Source organism: Eulemur rufifrons, chromosome 15 (assembly GCF_041146395.1).
Source record: "Eulemur rufifrons isolate Redbay chromosome 15, OSU_ERuf_1, whole genome shotgun sequence".
NCBI lineage: Eukaryota > Metazoa > Chordata > Mammalia > Primates > Lemuridae > Eulemur > Eulemur rufifrons.
The window spans coordinates 20,245,327-20,263,828 of record NC_090997.1 but is presented as its reverse complement, the minus strand read 5'-3'; the positions used below and the strand labels follow the sequence as shown (position 1 = coordinate 20,263,828).

The following is an 18,502-nucleotide window of genomic DNA, read 5'->3' as shown; positions in this document are numbered from 1 at the left end:
GGAGCCTCCACTGGCCTTTGCCTAACCCTGTCCTGATCTGTGACAGCTTTTCTCATCTTAAAACTAACTCTTCGTGTGTCCAAGTTTTGATTTGATCGTTAGATTTTAGGCATGTGCTTCAGATAGCGTGGTGGTTAGGAGTCCAGACTTCACAGTCAGATGGATCTTGGGTTCCAGTCCCACGTCTGGGTCTAATGAGCTGTGTGCCTTTGGGCAGGTTTCTGAAGCTTACTACTGAGCCTCACTTTTTCTGTACATTAGAGTGTCTGGGAAGATTAAATGAGATCATTTCTGTAAGTGTTCAGAGCAGTGCCTGGAGGGTGGTGGGAGCTCAGTAAATATTAACTGTAGTAAAGTAGAAGCTGCTTATGGCGTCGGAGGTTAGATGAGGTGATCCCTGTTGGGTGGTTAGTGCAGTGCCTGGCATTTCGTAAGATCTCATGTATTAGATGTCACTGTTTCTCCTCACAGGGTTTGAGGATTATTGGAGGTAATTATGTAAAGTGCTTTAACCTTGCCTGGCTTACAGTAAATGTTCAAAAAGGAGTGGTTAGTGTTATCATCTCTAAGATAAGGGAGTCCGACTAGATTGATGGCCTAGTTCCTGATTTTGGTCTCTGAGCCTTTGAGGGAAGGAGGTGGGTCTTGTAATTTTTTGCATCTCCTGCAGCCTTGTGCCTTGCCCAGAGCATGTGCTCAATAAATATTTTGTGATTGAAGACTTGATTAACTTTTTTTTTTTTAGTTTCATTTTTCTAGAGACAGTGCTAAACAGAGACATGTTCTTGGGATGTAAAAGTGTTTTACCAGCATGCGCACACACACATCTAATGCTTTCCTTGACACATCTGTTTAGAAAACCTGGCGTGGCCATTGTAAGATCTAGGAGGAAGCTCTGGAATTGCCCCAGGGCTGTGGTGGCAGTCACTGCCGGCTAGAGTGTGGACCCTGGCCTGGGGCCAGGTGCTTATCTGCCTGTTCTGATTTTGAACCCGATCAGTCCAGCCAGAGGCGGTGAAGGCTGACAGACCCATAGGAAACCGGAGGCCTCCCGGTGGCCCTCCACCCCTCTGGCACCCTGACAGTTCTCCCCCTGGGAACCCACAGAACAGTCATCCCTTGCAAATCTATCCAGGTGGCCCGGCCTCTCCCTCTTGAGAAATGGATGAAAGTAAAGTCCTAGCTGCTGAGAGTGGCAGTGCAGCATTGGTTCTGAAGAATTGATTAAATAGATGGCAGAAAATTTCCTAGCCCCTTTGCAAGCATAATTGGGAGAGGGATATTAATTTTTTCCCTCTCTCCACTCAAGTCTTCATAGTCCTCTTCAACTTCCCGTTTTCCTTCCCTCCTCTGAATTTCATTAACTTGAGGAGTATTTATTTGTGGAGGGGGCTCCACACCTAGCGTATGTATCCAAATAAGTGTCAGAACTGCAGAGGCAGCTTATGTCTTGGGGAACTGGGGGTTCCACTGGGGAGCTGCCCAGGGCCAGGGCTCCCCTCGGACAGCCCTCTCCACGACTCTGGATTTCTTTTCCTAAAGCAATAACCCTTATTAATAAATTGGTGTAATTCCAAGGAGATATTTCTGTCCAGTCCCCCGGCTTTGCTTTTTTTGCACATCCAGCCACGTTTCTCTCTGTAGTCTTTCTCCGCACCTATGCCTCCCTGACTGTCCACTCCCTTCTAGCTCCCAGTCTCTTTGCTTTCCTTCAGAGGGAAGCTGCCAGAACAAGCCCTCTACACTGTGTCTCTACACTTCCTGACCCACACCAGCTTCTGGCCCTCCTCCCCTCCAGCGTTTACTAGGAGCATTTATTTACCAGTGACCTTCTGGTTCCCAAATCTGATGGATACTTCACGCATGCATTCATTCCACAAATACTTATTGAGGCCCCACTACGTGCTGAGCACTGTTCCAGGCACTTGGGACCCCATCGGAAAACAAAATAAAGACTCTGCCTTCGTGCCGCTCACATGGCGGTCCTGGGTGGGCTGGTCCTCCCTGGAGCATCTCTCGGTGCTGAGCTGCCTCCGTGGAGCACGCTCCTCTCTGGGCTCCTGGCCCCTCTGGTCTTCCTCTGGACTTGCTGACAGTGTGTTCTCAGCCATCTCCTCGCCCTCCCACCCCAAGTCATCCACAACACCCTGTGAATAGCTGTCATCACACCTAGCACATTTGTGTGCCTGTTTCCCGAACAAGACTCCAGCACCACCTTGACCGTTCCCTCACCTGCATTTATGGCGCCATCAAGTCTTCTGAAAGTTGCCCGTCACTGTTGCAGGTCTGTTGCCGTCACCTGAGTCCAGCCCTTTGCCTCTCCAGCCCTTTTGCACACGGGGAGCACAGTGAGCTGTCTGCGATGGAAATGCATCGTGCTCAGTGGCTACCTCTCACATGTGGATAAAGTTCAGTTTTTATACCTGCCATACAGGGCCCTTCATAGGACCTGCCTCCTGCCAACATTCATCACCTTCCACACACAAACCCTGCGTTTCCCTGGGGGTCACATTTCCCCCACTCGGCCTTCGGGGTGCAGTTCCTCTGCCTGCAGCTCCCTTTCTGCCTCCTTTCTGCCTGTTCCTCTCTTCAGGCACGACCTTGTCGGGGTGGCCTTTGCGTCTGTCTGGGGCTCCTCCTCTGGTGTCCTGAACTGCCTGTATGTGCCCTCATATGATGACGATTTTGTTGTGTAGTAAATTATTTTCTGCACACTGATTTGTCTGACGGGGCTGCAGATTTGCCTGGTGCCTTTCCTGCCTGGGGTGGTGTTTGGGGCGGGGCCTGTGGGGGGTTTGGGCAGCGTCCCTGTGTCTGGGAGTGGAGGGGGCAAACAAGGCTGGGGCCACCTGTACCGTCCTGGAATGTCAGGCAGGGGCCCTGATTTTCTCCTGGGCAAGAAGGAGCCATGGAGCACCTGGGCCTGTGGAATTTTAGGAAGACGGCTCTGTTGTCTTTCCCAGTGCTTGATCGGGGTGGGGGGGGGGGGATGGTAGAAATGGCATCTGGGGTAGTTCCTTAACCTGCCTTCTGCATGTGGCCATGCCCTTGGTTCCAGCCTCAGCGTGTGTGCAGTGCGGGCCATAGCAGTGGCTCCCCCTCCTCCCTGCTCTTACAGGGCCTTGGCAGGGGAGAGTCTTTCCTCTTTCCCTCCCTGTGTGTGTGTGTCTGTGTCCTCCCCTCCATAGGCTCTCACTGCCTCACTGTCTTGCAGAGAGATTATCTGTGCTTCTTGGCAAAAGTTTAAGGTCATTGATGGTTCCAGGCCATTTCTGTCTCTTCTTGTATCCCCCTGAAACAGACTTGCTGTAGATGTAGAGGCCCGTGGGTGGGTGACACTTGGACTCCTGGACCTTGCTCCAAGGCCTGGATGGGTTAGCAAGCGGGGTGATGCACATTAAGCCTGGGGTGAGGGTGCCTGATGTCTCCTGTCAGCCTCCGGGGACCAGCTGTGACACAGTTCAGTCTGGGGTCCAGCCTCCCCTCTGATGTTTGGTTTTCTTCCTGAGCTACTGTTACCCTGTGTGAGGCCACGGTCAGACTCCTGGGACTCTGAGAACTTGTGATGGAGACTGGTCTAGCAGGGCTGAGAAAAATTCTCAATTCTTTTTAGTTAAAATACCGCTTTCAAGTTAGTGTAATGAGATTGCATAGTAATGTTTATAACTGTATCTGTTTGTGAGGAGTGGGGGAGGGGAGAGAGACAGACAGAGAGAGATCTTAGAATATGGCATTTAAATATAGACATTTGCCCAGGTTTTACTTGGTTTAGGGTATGGGGGGGACTGGTTTGTGGCAGAATGTGGGTAGTGTTTACCTGAGGCCGTGCCTTTGGTGTTAGATTTGTATTTTCCGTTCATCGGTAGCACATTTTTCTGGGAACTCTTGCCTTTTATGTTGTTATTTTCCTTCTCTGCTTTGAAGATGATTCTGAATATCCCTTTGTGAATGTTATTTGCTGACAAACAGGGATGCTTGAGTGCTGGATGTTTTTCATTAACATTCTTGGCCTTGGTTTAAGTTGCTTGAATCAAACCATCATCATTAATTTCTGCTCTTGTCGGGTTCCCTCATGTAGGTGGTTTTTGGCAGGTCTTTGCAGACTCCAGCAAAGTGGGCTCAAACACCAGCCCGCAGGGTGCTACAGTGCGTTCCCCAGAGGAGGGGGAGGCACTGTGGAAACGCAGAGGGTGGTGGGGGACGAAGGTGATTCAGAACCAGGGCGCACATGGCAGAGCTCCCCAGCCCGGCCTTGACTTCTAAAGCTACTGGAACAGCACCATGGCCAACTCCAGGGGACCCACCCTTCAATCTCTTTCACTGACACCCCCTCAAGGCAGTATGGAAACTGGGACAGCAGAGATCACACATCTCACATTTTAAAAACTTGCATGTTAGCCTGCCAGCCCCAGTTCACTCAGTTTAACGATGGGTGGAGGTCCAGCCTCCCTCTGATGTTTGGTTACGGCCTCTCTTTACCTGCCCCTACTCAAATGCCAGAGGAATCCCAGAGCTTCTGTGAGCATCGCGGCAGCCCTGCTCCCTGGCCTGGTTATGGCCCCTGGAGATAGCTTCACTCTGCTCCCTCCCCGTGGACTCAGGGCCCATTTTCCTATCAGGTTCTAATCCACATCCCTAGCTGTCCAGTCAAAATGTGGGTGTCCACATGCTGGTGTTTTGATCAGGAAACCTTCCAGGTGGCACAGAATAATTTAAAACGGTCACAGTAGACCACTGTCTGCAGACTCTTGCCTCCCCTAAGAGCAAACAAGCACACGAAGGCAAATACACCTGGGCCCCGCCTGGTCCCGCTCTGCTGGGTCTGTGGAGCCCTTGAATAATTCTTTATTTCGCCAAATACCAGGAAATGCCACAAGTTCCTTGGGGATGATTCTCCCTGGCACCCACGCTTGTTGCTTGCCGACGATTAGCGACAACAGTGACTGGCTGTCGCAGACACATCTGTAAGATTAGAATGACCCCTTCTCTTCTTGCTTTCTGCCTTATGGAGCTAAAACTGCTTTTAAAACTGAAGCTAAAATGACACTGTGACATATTGGTGCGGTGGTTCCTTTTCTGCAGTCAGATCGAAAACGTTACCTAATCTTAACTCTCCAAAAATCACTTGCAACTTAAAATTCTACACTCCATAACCTTTTCTTTTTTGTGTTTTGATTTTTAATTTATTTTAAAGAATGATATTGCATCTGAACAGATGGCTTTTGGCCAAAAGTAAAAAAATATTTTGTTCCGATCGATGTGTGTGTGTTTTACTAATATCCAGATGCAGCCAGTAATCTAAACTCTGCCATGTGGTGCAGGAGAAATAAGTTTTAAGATATTCTTAAACATTATTTTGCCTGAGCAATTTTAAATTTTTATTTAGTTTTTAGCTTCCATGAGGAATGGTTTATGGATATTCTGTGCTACCCAAATAAGGGAAAAAGATATTTGGGCTGGGGGTGAGGGGTATATAAAGGAGAGTGAAGTATGTAATCAAGTAGTGAGTATTAGAAATATCTATCCAGGGCTCTTTTTTTTTTTTGGCGAGGGAGGAGAGAATGAGGGTGTGTGTGTGTGTGTGCCTCTGTGTGTGTGTGTGTAAAGGCTTTCAGAGAAGGAATGCATTTTTTTCCATGCAAATGTATATTTTTATATAAAGCTATCTAGAGGGCACATAGTAGGTCAGGTTCAGTCTTGCAATCATGGGTTACATAAATATGCAGTTTTCTTAAAGTTATAATTAAGTTCTGGATGTAAAGGAAGTGGGGAAGGGTTGTCCCTAAGCCACCTCGTGTTTTTCAGTACTTAATTAACTTTGCAAACCGAGGATGTATAGCATGGCAAATTCGAGCTTTGTATGTATCTTTTTTAAAAAGCCCGTCTTCAAAGATTTTAGGAACTCTTTATGTGACTCTTTCCAAATTATTCTTTATCCCAATATAAAGTTTAGACTTTTGAACTGATGCATGTAGTAAACCAAGTAGTATAATTTTAATTGTGGCTATTCTGACTGCAAGTTTTTCTCGTAAATATACAATGTCATTTTTAAATCTAATCTAAAACTGTGATCGTGACTGTTAATAATGAGTCTATTCAGGCTGTTGTGTGTGTTTGGCTTTGCCTGATTCTTGTATCAAGGCCGTTTTTCAGGTGAGAAAACCAGACTCTCTAGGCGTTTGCTAAAAGCCACACAGAAAGGTATTGTCAGAACTCTGCCCGCTGTGTTTCAGGCGCTTGGCCCTCCCAGCCAGCCTCTGGTCCTCCGAAATAGAGATTTCCAGAAAGCAAAAGTGAAAAGTGCCTTTGTTTCGGCTGTATCTGCCTTTTATCGCGTGGCAGAGGGGTTGCAAACCCACGTCCGTTGTGTCCCAGCCACGTCCTTGGCGCGTGCAGGCCATCAGTGGACTCACGGGACTCTTGTGTAGTAAGAACCTTGGGGCACAAACACTCCAGGAAAAAAAGGCAAAAAGACTCTTTTATTTAAAAAAAAAAAAATACAAAAACAAACTCTTCCCCACCTATTGGGTGTAACTTTCCAAGGTTTTCTTGTCTGACTGAAATTTTCCAATCCGAGGCCTCAGCAGAAAGATGCAAAATCAATTTTGGAAAAGTCTGAGTGGAGACCACTTGGCTTCCTGAGAACAGGCCAAGCTGGGGTACGAGGGGAAGTTTGAAGTGCCTCATTTCCCAGCCTCAGTGGTACATGTCACTTGGCTTTGTCCTGTGTTTCTAAGGAAGAAAAGCAAGTGTCCTCCCTGTCCGTTGCAGGACATAACACCTGAGGTGGCAGGGGTGGTGTCCTGGGGCAGAAGTGGTTTGGAGCAGAGCTGCTTCTGTGAAAATAAGCCCTCAAGTGAGGACCTGTACCCTGTCCTGTCCCCGGTGGCTGGTCTGCCCACATGGCTCCTTCCAAGTGACGGTGCCGGGATGTGTCTGCCAAAAAGAAAACAGAGTAAACAGAACCAAAGGGTTTAATACTGAAAAGAGAAGCTATGTGCCTGCTTTCATTGCAGTTCTTCTCTTTTATCTTTGCTGCCCAGCTAGCAGCTTGCAGTGAAAGGACGGATCAGGGCACTCAGAAGCCCAGGTGTTCTCAGTGCACACGGCTGGCAGGCGCTGGGTTAACTCGAGAGGCCTTACTTTCTCGCTCTGTCAGACATGGCTGATGCCTGGGCCTCATCTACACAAGGTGGAGAAGCAACAATATATTTTAAACTTTTGGAAAGACCTTTCAGCAAGTGTATCAGTGTAAGGCTGTATTTTGGGCACTGAAACCTAAGTGGAATCAGGAAACGATAGCCTTTTGGAGCTGAGGGTGGGGAGGACCTTTAACGACATTCATTCTGACCACCTCCTTTGGCCTGATTCTTTCCATGCTTATCTGTAAAATGGGGACATGATTAGTACCTGCCTTGTAGGGTCATTGAGAGAACTACCTGAGATAAATGTATGCAAAGCCCTTGGAACCATGCGTGGCACTGAGTAAGCGCACAAGAACATTAACTGGCACTATTATTATTGTTGTTGTTAGTCGATGAGGAAACTGGGGTCCAGAGAGGTGAAATGCCTTCCCCAAGGTCACCTGGCTGGTCCACTGCAGACCTGGGACTAGAATCTATGTCCACGATGCTTAGCTAGAAGCAGCTATTTCACCGGAGCTGGAAGCAGATATTTCACCTGCCTCTTTGGTCTAGTTGTAACCAAGAGCTCAGGTTCATGTGTCCCTAATAGAACATTTCATGTGAAACAGTTTTGGTTTGTTATGGCTATGCAAGCATGCTCAAGGTCCTTGCCTTTGTCTTTGATGCGCTGTTTTAGTTAAAAATTTAATGAAGCTCTCTGTGTGTGTGTGTGTGTGTGTGTGTGTGTGTTTATGTGCGTGCGCCTGTGCATGTGTGATGTGGCCCTTCCTACATAATTTAGTGTTCTCCCTTTGCATTAGTGTATTAGCACATTGTCACTTTTAACCTTTTACCCACTGAGCTTGGCATTTAAAATGCTATTAAACTCAATAATGTTTCCTATAAACAGCCTTAGAGGAATGAGAAATAATTGGAATGACATTTTTAATAGGCTCCTGTTTCTCAGCCCTCTGTGCTGCAGGAACTCAACCAGCGCTTGCAGAGAGAGGCTTGTTAGTGGTTTCATCCCTGGTCCGAGGTCGGGAGAGGATCATGGGGTAAAGATTTGGGGTGCCAAAGGATCTTTTAAGGCAAAGAGAGTGTTTTTTATGCTGAAGAAGTAGGATTGCTCTGTTAGACCAGTGCTTTTTGCTTTTTTAATTAATGGGTATAGTGATTCCAGGAGCTGATCGCCCCTTCCTTTTTCAGATGACTGTGGAAAAGCTTACAGGCAGGTTTCTGGCCACCGTTAGCCAGTGAGTAGAACTTCCTGGAATGCATTTTTGTGGATCAGCCTCATTCCTTGCTCCTTCCCTTTGCCTTCAATATATGTATTTTTTTTTTTTTTGTCCTCTCCTATTTGCATTTTATGTTACTGTTTATTTTACGTCCAGTATTGTGTGTCTTCCAAGTTTGTTTTTGCAACAAGTTTTTTTTAAAAAATCAAGTTGAGTGTTGCCTTTTCTGCTTGTGTGGTTGTGAGGTCTCGGGAGGCAACTTTACCTCTCTGTGCCCCAACTTCAGCTTTTTCATCTATAAACCAGGGAAACTGACACCATCTTGCTGAAACATGGTAAGGTGGGAGCAAGCGTGGCCGTTTACAAAGAAAGGTGCACATTTTAGAATGGTTTCTGCTGCCGCTACCTTAATTAAGGTTCTAGATCCTGTTCCATCAGAATCATGTTCAGAAAACGTGTTAAGCGTTCATCGGTGGTCACTAAGTATTACAGCTGCTTTCAGTATGAGTTCATGAACTAGGTATTTATGAGATACCTACTATGTGCCCAGCTCTGGGACAGACCCAGGGAGAGGGAGGACATGTTCAGAAGAATAAATGTGGGCCCAGGATCAGATAGCTGAGCACAACACTGCTTCTCCTGCTTGGTCACTGTGGTCATTTAACAAGTGTTTGCTGAACACTGTTTGAGGCTGTTGATCAAAGGGAATCAAGGTAGGTAAGATCCCCATTCCCTATTGCTCACATTCCCTTGCAGGAAGAGACAGTTTAGAAATGAAGATAAACCCTTTAGAGCTGTATGCTTAAAATGGGTGAATTCTGTGGCTGTTAAACAAGAAAAAAATCTTGGTGTTCGTGGTGCTGACATTCAGATTTGCCCTAATACGTTCTATTCTCATTATTTGTGGATTTCATTTTTGTGAATTCCCTTACTTATTAATATTTAATTGCAACCGCCAAATCAATACTCAGCTTTCCTGGTCACTCACACACACACACGTGCAGAGCAGCAGAAACTTTTGAGTCACCCGACATGCCTGTTCCCAGCTGAGGTCAAACGAGGCGACACTCTGCCTTCCGGTTCCAGCTCTCATCCTACAAACAGGCGTCCTCTCACAGTCTGTGTAGTGCCTTATTTTTCACATTTTTATGCTTTCTGTGGATGTCATTGTTTAAAACGGCCCCCAGCTGTAGTGCAGAAGTGCTGTCGAGTGTTCCTGTGTGAGGGAAGGCTGCGATGTGCCTCACGGAGAAAACACGCGTGTTAGGTAAGCGTAGCTCAGGCATGCGTTTCGGTGCTGTTGGGCGTGAGTTCAGTGTCGGTGAATCAACCATGTGTGTTAAATAAAGTCTCTTTAAGCAGAAATGCATATAAAACAAGGCTATGGATTGACCTGTTGACGGAAATGTGACCAGAGGCTTGCAGGAACCCAACCCTGTGTATCTCGTAGGAGCGACGTGTCAGTGTGTTTGCAGTGACTTTACAGGACGTCAGTTGACTGTACATGCAGGAGAAGGGCAAGAAAATATGTATGTGGAGCCCACATACCAAATGTCTTATCTTCCTCTAAAAAAAAAAAAAGATATAATGGTTCTAGACTTAGCTGCACGCTTAGCTGCCCACTGGAATGCCGTGGGGAGCGTGACAAAATGCGGGTGCCCCAAAGGGTCTGGTTTCATCGGCTGGGGTGTGGCCTGGGGATTCTCATGTGCAGCAGGTGGAACACTAGTGCTCCTCACACTGAAGAATAATGTGTCTTAGAAACGGGGCTCCCTGGGGGCTCACACAGTCGATGGGAAGCGGAGGACCCGTGGATGCCCCAGGGCCGGGAGCGGGAACCTCAGCAGCAGACCCTGGGTGGGCCCGCGGCACTGGCCAGCACTTCCTCACTGCCACCCAGACCCAGGGCCCGGGAGAGGGGTCCCGCTGGCTGGGCTTCTGTCTTGAGGAGAAGGTTTATCCCCCTGTTCCGTCCAGGTCACCTCTGGTGACCCCACACACACTGGGAGAGGCCGTGGTGCTGTCAGGAAGGGGAGAGCGGATGCCAGACAGCCCTCAGAGGCCCACTCCACCCCCACAACCTTAAATGACAAGCACGTTCCCGATGAAAACAAGTGGGAGACATGTGCCAGGGCAGTGTGGAGTGTTGGTAAATATTTTCCTTCTTGCCTGCCTTTCTCCTCTCCCCTTCCTTCCTCTCGTTTCCTCTGATCGGCCCTCACAGACATCTCAGTGTGAGAGGCAAAGCTTACCGTCAAAGGAGTCTTGGCAGACGACAGAGAGAGTTAGGTGGTGGGGCCAGGAACGACCCTGTGAGCAGAGTTCAGAGAGGGAGAACCACGTGGCCGCAGTGGTCAGGAGGGGCCTGTGGCGGACCTGGATTCAGGTGGTCTGGCAGGTGGACGAGTTGAGAGAACACAGTTGAGAGAAGCAGACTCAGCTTGTGACCTTTCACGTTATTCAGGAGCAGTTACTGAGCACCTACTGTGTGCATCCGGGGGAGGGACTTGAGAGGGCATATAAGGGTGCGTGAGACAGCACAGTCCCTGCCTTTGGAGAGGTGGGAGCCTGGTGAGAACCATGCACAAGAACATGGAAATGAGAACACAGCGGGGCATGGGCAGAGCGCTCCAGGCGAGAGGAGGTCGTACTCGTGAGCAGTCAGGGAAGGCTTCTCGGAGAAGGTTACTGTGGAGGTGGACTGTGGAGGATGAGTGGGATTCTGATCAGTAGAACCGGGCAGGGAGGTTATAGGAGCAGTAACGCACAACGTGAGAGGGGCTAAAACCCCCAAAAGGAAGTAGCAAGTAGAGTGTTTTGGCTGACACCAAGCACATCTGTTGAAAGAAAATGCAGGCTGTTGCATTGGAAGGTAGGTCGGGAACGCTGCAAAAGGTCTTGAGGACCAAAGTAATAAGGTTGTCGGGTGGGGATTAGGGAAGACCTGTATATTTGAGTAGGGCTCAGTGTTTTTAAGAGCTGCTTCTCATACCTAATCTCATTTGGGGTCTTCCCCGCGAGCTTGGTAGAACGTGTCTAAGGCGGCAGCACAAATTCACGAGAGGGCTTGCCGTGCATCCCGCATACATACCAAGGGGAAATGACGCCCCGCTGCAGAGTGCTAGGTCTTGTTGACTGGGGAGAGGTTTGCTCTAGAGAGGAGGGTTGTCGCTAGAGAGTAGGCTGAGGACAGGAGCCGCTTGCTGGCATATCCAAGTGACACGGGGAGTCTGTGATGCATCATTCACTCATTTCCATGCTGCCTTTGCCATGGCCCAGTGTCTTTGTCCCCCCGCGTGTGCACCCTTCAAACCTCTATGTTTGGGGGAGACCCAGCACCTTGTATTGAAGAGGTGTTGCTTGAGGCCTCTTGAGAAAGGCCTGATTCTGCGCTTCCTCTTCACCTGGCCTCATGTGCATCTCAGAACAGTGTGGCTAGTGGTTCTCAGGCCCAGGTGCCCACTGGAAACATCTGGGGAGCTTTCAGCAATGCCAACAGCTGGGCCAGTGCCACCCGAGTGCGTAGTACCCAGACCAGCTAAGATATTACAAATGCCCCTGAGTTTCTGGACAAGGAGACTGAGACTTAGGATGTAAGATTACTTGTTCATGGTTACGTGGCTAGCAAATGGCAGAGCCAGCATTTAAAGCCAGATAGTCGATTCAGGAGTCCAAGCTTTACATCTGCATGTTTTTTTTTTTTTGTTTGTTTTGTTTTTGTTGTTGTTTGTTTTTTGTTTGTTTTTTGAGACAAGGAAGGTCTTGCTCTGTCGCCCGGGCTAGAGGACAGTGGCATCATTGTGGCTCACTGCAACCTCCAAGTCCTGGGCTCCAGCGATCCTCCTGCCTCAGCCTCCCGAGTACCTGGGACTACAGGTGCGTGGCACCACGCCCGGCTAACTTTTGTATTTTTTGTAGAGATGGGGTCTTGCTCTTGCTCAGGCTGGTCTCGAATTCCTGGCCTCAAGAAATCCTACCGCCTCAGTCTCCCAAAGTGCTAGGATTACAGGCATGAGCCACCGTGCCCGGCCACATCTCCTCATTTTATAATTTCTCCTCTGCTGACTAAAGTGTCACAGTACTGATTTGGCTATTAATAACTGGGTGGCAACCACAGTTTTTTTCCACAACACAACTAAGATTTTAAAGACAGCTTTTGAAACAAACAAATCAGCAGTGTGGGGTGTCCTGTCTTGCTCTGTGCCCCACAGTAGGGTAGATGTGAAATTAGCAGCTGGAGTGCTCTGTTTCTGAAGCTCAGGTGTAGACTTTCGGGGCTGCTGTCCAACGTGCAGGCAGCAACCAAAGTCCTGGGAAAACCTCAGTTAGATCCTAAGGTCCTTGAAGGCTCTGACCTCATCTATTAGTTTCCACCTTCCACAGTGCTGGGTACACAGAACTGAATTAATAAATACCTGAATGAATGCATGAACGAATGAATAGCAGCCAGATTTATACCCCTCCCTTGTGAGCTCTCATCCCGCCAAGCACAACTGGTTTCATCCCATCTGCAGTGAGTAACTAGTCTAGATACCACCTGGGGCCCAGGGTCATTTTTCTGTTTGTTTTTAGTGCAGGTTTTGGGAGGTATGTCATTAAAGAAAAATGGAACAAAACCCAGTGCCAACTCTGCATTATGTAAAAGCCTTCATCCCGGAGGTCGGCGGGTCTGAGATGGAAAGGGTCTGGAGGCTGGTAGCAGACTCTACTTGTTTCTTTTGATGTGGCCAAAAGTTAAACTGGAACTTTTTCCCTTTGTTTTACAGGTCACAGCCAAGACTGCCTTCCTATTTATTTTACCTCAGTATAACGTTAGTTTGCCTACAGCAGGTAAGAAATCACTGGTCTTGACCTCCCCCTGGCCCTGTTAACCCTGAAGGACTTGGAAAACTTCCTTTTCCCCTGTCAATACATGCTCTTTTCAGATATATAAACTCAGTGTCCAGCACCCTCCACCGCTGAGACAGCAGCGAGGAAGCGTTAATGACTGGGAGCTTTGCTGTGTTCTCTAGTGAAGAAAACCACGGACCACGGGGTGCTTCACATGGCTCTGACTTCTGTCCCCAAAGCATCTAGTGTTGTCTTCTGTGGGACACAGGACACAAGGCATCATGACCATTGACCCATTATCAAGAGTATAGCTTCCTTTTTAAAATTTTCACGGAGGAGAATGGGCAGGATGTTGCATTTTGATGGTGCATGGAAACGTAGCCGGGGTGGGGACAGATGCCAGACACATGTCTGTGCCTGGGGTTTACTCCTGACCCTCAACTCCAGAGCCGCACTCTGATGCTGTAGGCTGGCCTGCAGTCATTGAGTATTTCCAAGACCTTACGGGGGGCCTAGCTAGGATCATGCCAGGTACTGCATGCTCCTCCTGAGCACTTGCCAGTCAAGTTGAGGGGCTACAACTCAAGGAGCAGCAGGGCCACACAGGTCAATAGCGGGACTGGATTGGGGAGAGGGCCCATCTAAAGGGTAGCCTCTGCTCACCTCCAGCCTGTTCTTGTCACATAGGAGTGTAAACTCAGTGTGGCTAAGAGCTTTCATTTTTTTCCCTAAGAGAATTGAAAAAAAATCTCTTTATGTAGAAATACCCCGATTTTTAAATGTTAGCAACTAACAGAAATTTTACAAACATTGTGCAGACCAGCACTGTGTCGGCCAAACCAACACAGCTACAGACCAAGTTCAGCCCTGGGGCCATGGGTCTGCACCCCTGGGGCTCTCAGGCCCCACCCCCGGGACCCAGGCATCCCTCCTTTCTCAGTGGCAAAGCTCTGGGTGCCTTCTTCATGAACAAAGGAAGGATTTCATTTGCTGGATCTAGTTCTTTCCTCTTCATTCTTTGGTAGAGAGGTCAGTTGCCTTGACTTTACGGTGAGATTCCTCTCTTTGTCTGGCTCCTCCAACTACTAGCTGAAAGGCTTTGGGAGCAAGTCCCTGAACCTGTGGCCCAGGGAGAACACAGCCACAGATCTCTTCTGGGCCCACCTGTCCCCTGCAGTCACTGTGGCCAGGCTCCGGGGAAGCCACGCTTCTGGGGCAGCCAATTCAGTTTCTTCTTCTGAGTGTCAAACTGAGGGACATGGGCGAGAGAGGAAGAAAACTCCAAGCCATGAAGGAAGAGACTGGAGGTGACCCACGAAATGCAAGGCCGGCAGCAGTAGTCAGGAAACAGGCAGATGCCTGTTCCCCCGGTGGCACACTCCGCACTGGTGGGCGCCACGGATGATGGGGCTCAGTGCCATGTGGTCCAAGTCAAATTTAGGCTGATTTGCTTCTGTCTCTTGAAAATGACTCCTAATAACTGAGTCATCTCTAGACCCAGCTATAGTTATGATTTACTGGTTTAAAATTTTTTTTTTTTTTTAGTTTTTTAAAAATTGTGGTAAGATCTGCAATAACATAAAATTGGCCATCTTAGCCATTTTTAAGTGTTTAGTTTGGTGGCATTAAGTCCATTCACATTGTGGTGCTATCATCTCCCCCATCCATCTCCAGAACTCTTGAATCTTGCAGAACTGAAACTCTGTACCCATTGGGCACTAACTCCCCAGCCCCTGCCCCAGCCCCAGCCCCTGGCAACCTCCATTCTGTTTTCTGATTCTGTGAACTTGTCTACCCTAGGTACCTCATATAAGTGAAATCATATAGTGTTTGTCCTTTTGTGACTAGTTAAAATTTATTTAAAAATATATATTTATATAAACGGTTCATAATTCTTATAGAAAAACTGTAAAACACAGAAAAACATAGGAAGATAATCACATATGAGTCCACCACCCAACAAAAACTATAGTTAAAACATTTTGGGGTATTGATTCATAATATACTTTTTTGGTATTAGAATATGATGATGTCATTGATTATTATACAGGACATTTTGAAAAGCTGCAGAGTATTTCTTAATAGGGATGACCACAGATTTTCTAATCAACCCATTTGGATTTTTAAGTTTCTGGTTTTTATTATAAATAGTATTCCAGTGAACATTCTCGTGGCTAAATTTTTGTATTCATTTCTGATTATTTTCTTAGCATAAATTTCTATTACTAGAATTTCTAGATTAAGTAGTACATACATTTTAAAGGTTTTCTGTCTGTATTGCCAAAGTACCCTGTGTCATCTAATACTTATGATCCATAAATCCTAAGGTTTTTAGTATTTTTGCAAATATAAAATGTGCAGGCTTTCTCTTGTTTTAATGTCAGAATGCCTGTTTATAAATGTATAAAGAAATAGCCAGTTATCAAACATTGTGCAGGTGTTTTCGTTTCACTTCTCCCTGAAGTCAACTTAGATGGAACACCAGATCCTAACAATAGTGCTTTATTAATTTACCATGAGGAAGTATTATCCTGGGGACCCCAAAAGTTGATGTGCATGTGACTGGACATCCTTTTATTACAGGAAGGGCCTATTCGTGAAGCCAGATCCTGATCACAGGGTTGATGTTTTGAGTTTGAAACTTTCCCAGAGAAATGAGCAGACGAGTGATGTCCCCCCAGCATCTGTCTCCCGATCAGGATGCCAAGTGTAGACTACACGCTTCGGGACTGAACCCAGAGGCTGTGGGCATTGGGAGCTCCCACTGTGTTTTGGCATGTGCCACTGTCAATCATGTCATGCCTTCATTTGTTTAATGAATTAATTGATCAGTCTTGACAAATATTTGTGTGCCCGTTGTGAGCCAGGGCCTGGGTGTAATTTGCAAAACTCGTCTGATCTCTGACTTCATGAAGCTTACCGTTGATTAGGGAGGGATAGATAGTAAACAAGTAAACAGTTAATAATTATAGCTGTGATACAGGGTGGTGACGGGAATGTACAAGGTTATGTGATAAGGAGAAATGAAAGGGTGGTGACAGAAGAGGTTTCCAAGGAGCTGACTTTTGAGCTGAGTGTGTGGAGGGTTGTGTTCTGTTGTGTTGTGGGTGTGGAGAGGATCTGGGTGGAAGAAAGAATATTCCGGGCACAGGGATCAGCATGTGCAAAGGCTGTCAGGTGAGAAACGGACACCTCAGTGTGTTCTGGTAACTGAACGTGGGCCAGCATGACTGCAGCCAACTAGGTTTGGCATTTTCCCAGGGTCGGACTGTGGAATTCTGCTCCTGGACTCCTCCTACAGGCCCAGGACAGGCCTGGCTAAAGGTAAAGGTATATTCCAGTCCATGCTAAATTGAGGGGGTTTCAGTTACTTTAGAAAGTGAGGATAAAGTATTATGAAATAGCCTATCTTTTATTTAAATCTTGCCATTTGGGGCTATTCGAAATATGACAAGCAAATAATCAAGAGAGACAATGAAATCAGAATAGCCTGCTTAATTTTGTTTCGAGCTCCTTAATCACTAACCCAATACGGTAATGTTTGGTTTATAAAGACTGGAGGAAAGCAGACTTCTCATGGGAAAAAACACTTGACAATAACAAGTCTGTTAAGGTTGTGATTTTTAAAACCCTCTCGAAAAATCTCTTTAGATTATACTCCACTCTTGGAAATGTATCCTCTTTCGTGTAACCAGGGTAAATTCTGACTTCTAAGGTTTCTTCTTTAAATAATGTGTGACTTGCTCAGCTCAACATTTAAAATCAAATTTTAGTAGAGCAGTGACTGTTTTCACACAAAGCAGTCTGTCATTTCTCAATCCCTGTGTCTTCTCAGCTGACGTTTGAGTTCTAAGGGATGTAGCTAACAGGTGATGTGGATGGGGCTTTTCCCTGGTACCTCATTTGCCTGTAACTCCCTCCTCTTCTCTACCCCTTCATCCCAGCTGCTAGTATTAGTGTCCTAGAGCTGTTGTAACAAAAGTACCACCAATCGAGTGGCTTAAATAACAGAAATTTATTATCTCGCAGTTCCAGAGGCTGGAAGTCCGGGATCACGGTGCCAGCAGGGCCGTGCACCCTCTGCTGAGGGAAGGGTGTGCTCCAGGCTTCTCTCCTAGCTCTGGTAGTTCCCTGGCGTGCAGCAGCACATGGCCAGTCTTCACATGGCCTTCTCTGTGTGCATGTCAGTCCCCATGTCCAGATTTCTCTGTTTTATAAGGACACAGTCGTATTGGATTAGAGGCCCATCCTCCCCCACTGTGACTTCATTTTAACTAGTTACCTCTGCAAAGACCCTATTTCCAAATAAAGTCACATTCTGAGGTGCTGGGAGTTAGGACATCAACATATGAATGCGGGGGGCACAATTCAATCCATAACACCAGCTTTAAATTTGTGATTTTGTTTCATTATAATCAGCTAGCTAAAAAAATTAAGCTCCATTCAGAGAGAGGGACATGGAAGGGCAGTGTCTGTGCCTACTGGTAGAACGCCTGCCACACCGGCGTCCTTGTGGCTTTCTTGAAGGCCAGCAGTGATGAAGCAGGAAATATTCCTTTTTACTGCTCCCCTTATTCCTACCTGCCATCCTGTTAGGGTTGCCAGACTTCGCAAATAAAAATCCGGGACTGCCAGTTCGATCCTTAGGTAAACAATGAATGTCTTTTTTTTTTTTTTTAAGTGTAAGTATTCTCAAATTATGCATGGCACAGAATTATACTAGAAAATTATTCATTGTTTATCTGAAATTCAAATTTAACTGTCCCCCTCCCCCTTTGTATCTTATCTAGCAACCATACACCCTGCCCAGCTCTGGCATGGACTAAAATCTCAGTTTTCTGGTCTTACCATTAGACACTCTGAGTTTTCTTTCTGATTAAAATAGCACAAAGTATCTAGTATCAGGGTCAGAAATATATAGACTATACAAGTCAGAAAATTATGGAAGCTTGATTCTTCCCACAGGCAGACTCAAGGCCTGCCGACTTCTTTTCTGGTCTAGAACAGGTGATCCCAAACGGGCTAAGCATTTATTTACAAGGATTTGGGGGCTACTAATTTGTATTGGGCAAAGCTACTTCACATCTGGGTCTCCATCCCCCATCTGCAAAATTGAGAGTGATGGTCACTGCCTAAACTCCCGGAGTTCCTGAGACGGGAAGCTCTGGGCATCCTCCGAAGTGCTTGCTGCTCACTTCCCAGAGACCAACGCCATCGGCACCACCTGGGAACCTGTTGGAAATACAGGCTCTCAGGCCCTACCACACACTTCCTGCATCAAAACCTACGTTTTAACAAGATCCTCAGGTG

The 18,502-nt window shown here is 47.0% G+C and overlaps 1 protein-coding gene across 1 annotated transcript in view; it reads left to right on the top strand.

The window, feature by feature from the left end:
• The window catches only part of TRAM2 (translocation associated membrane protein 2), a 73,652-nt gene that overhangs the window by 27,253 nt on the left and 27,897 nt on the right, over positions 1-18,502 (top strand). Inside the window, exon 2 of the mRNA XM_069488172.1 lies at positions 13,129-13,192. Coding sequence (XP_069344273.1) covers positions 13,129-13,192 — 64 coding nt within the window. The remainder of the gene's footprint in view (positions 1-13,128; positions 13,193-18,502) is intronic.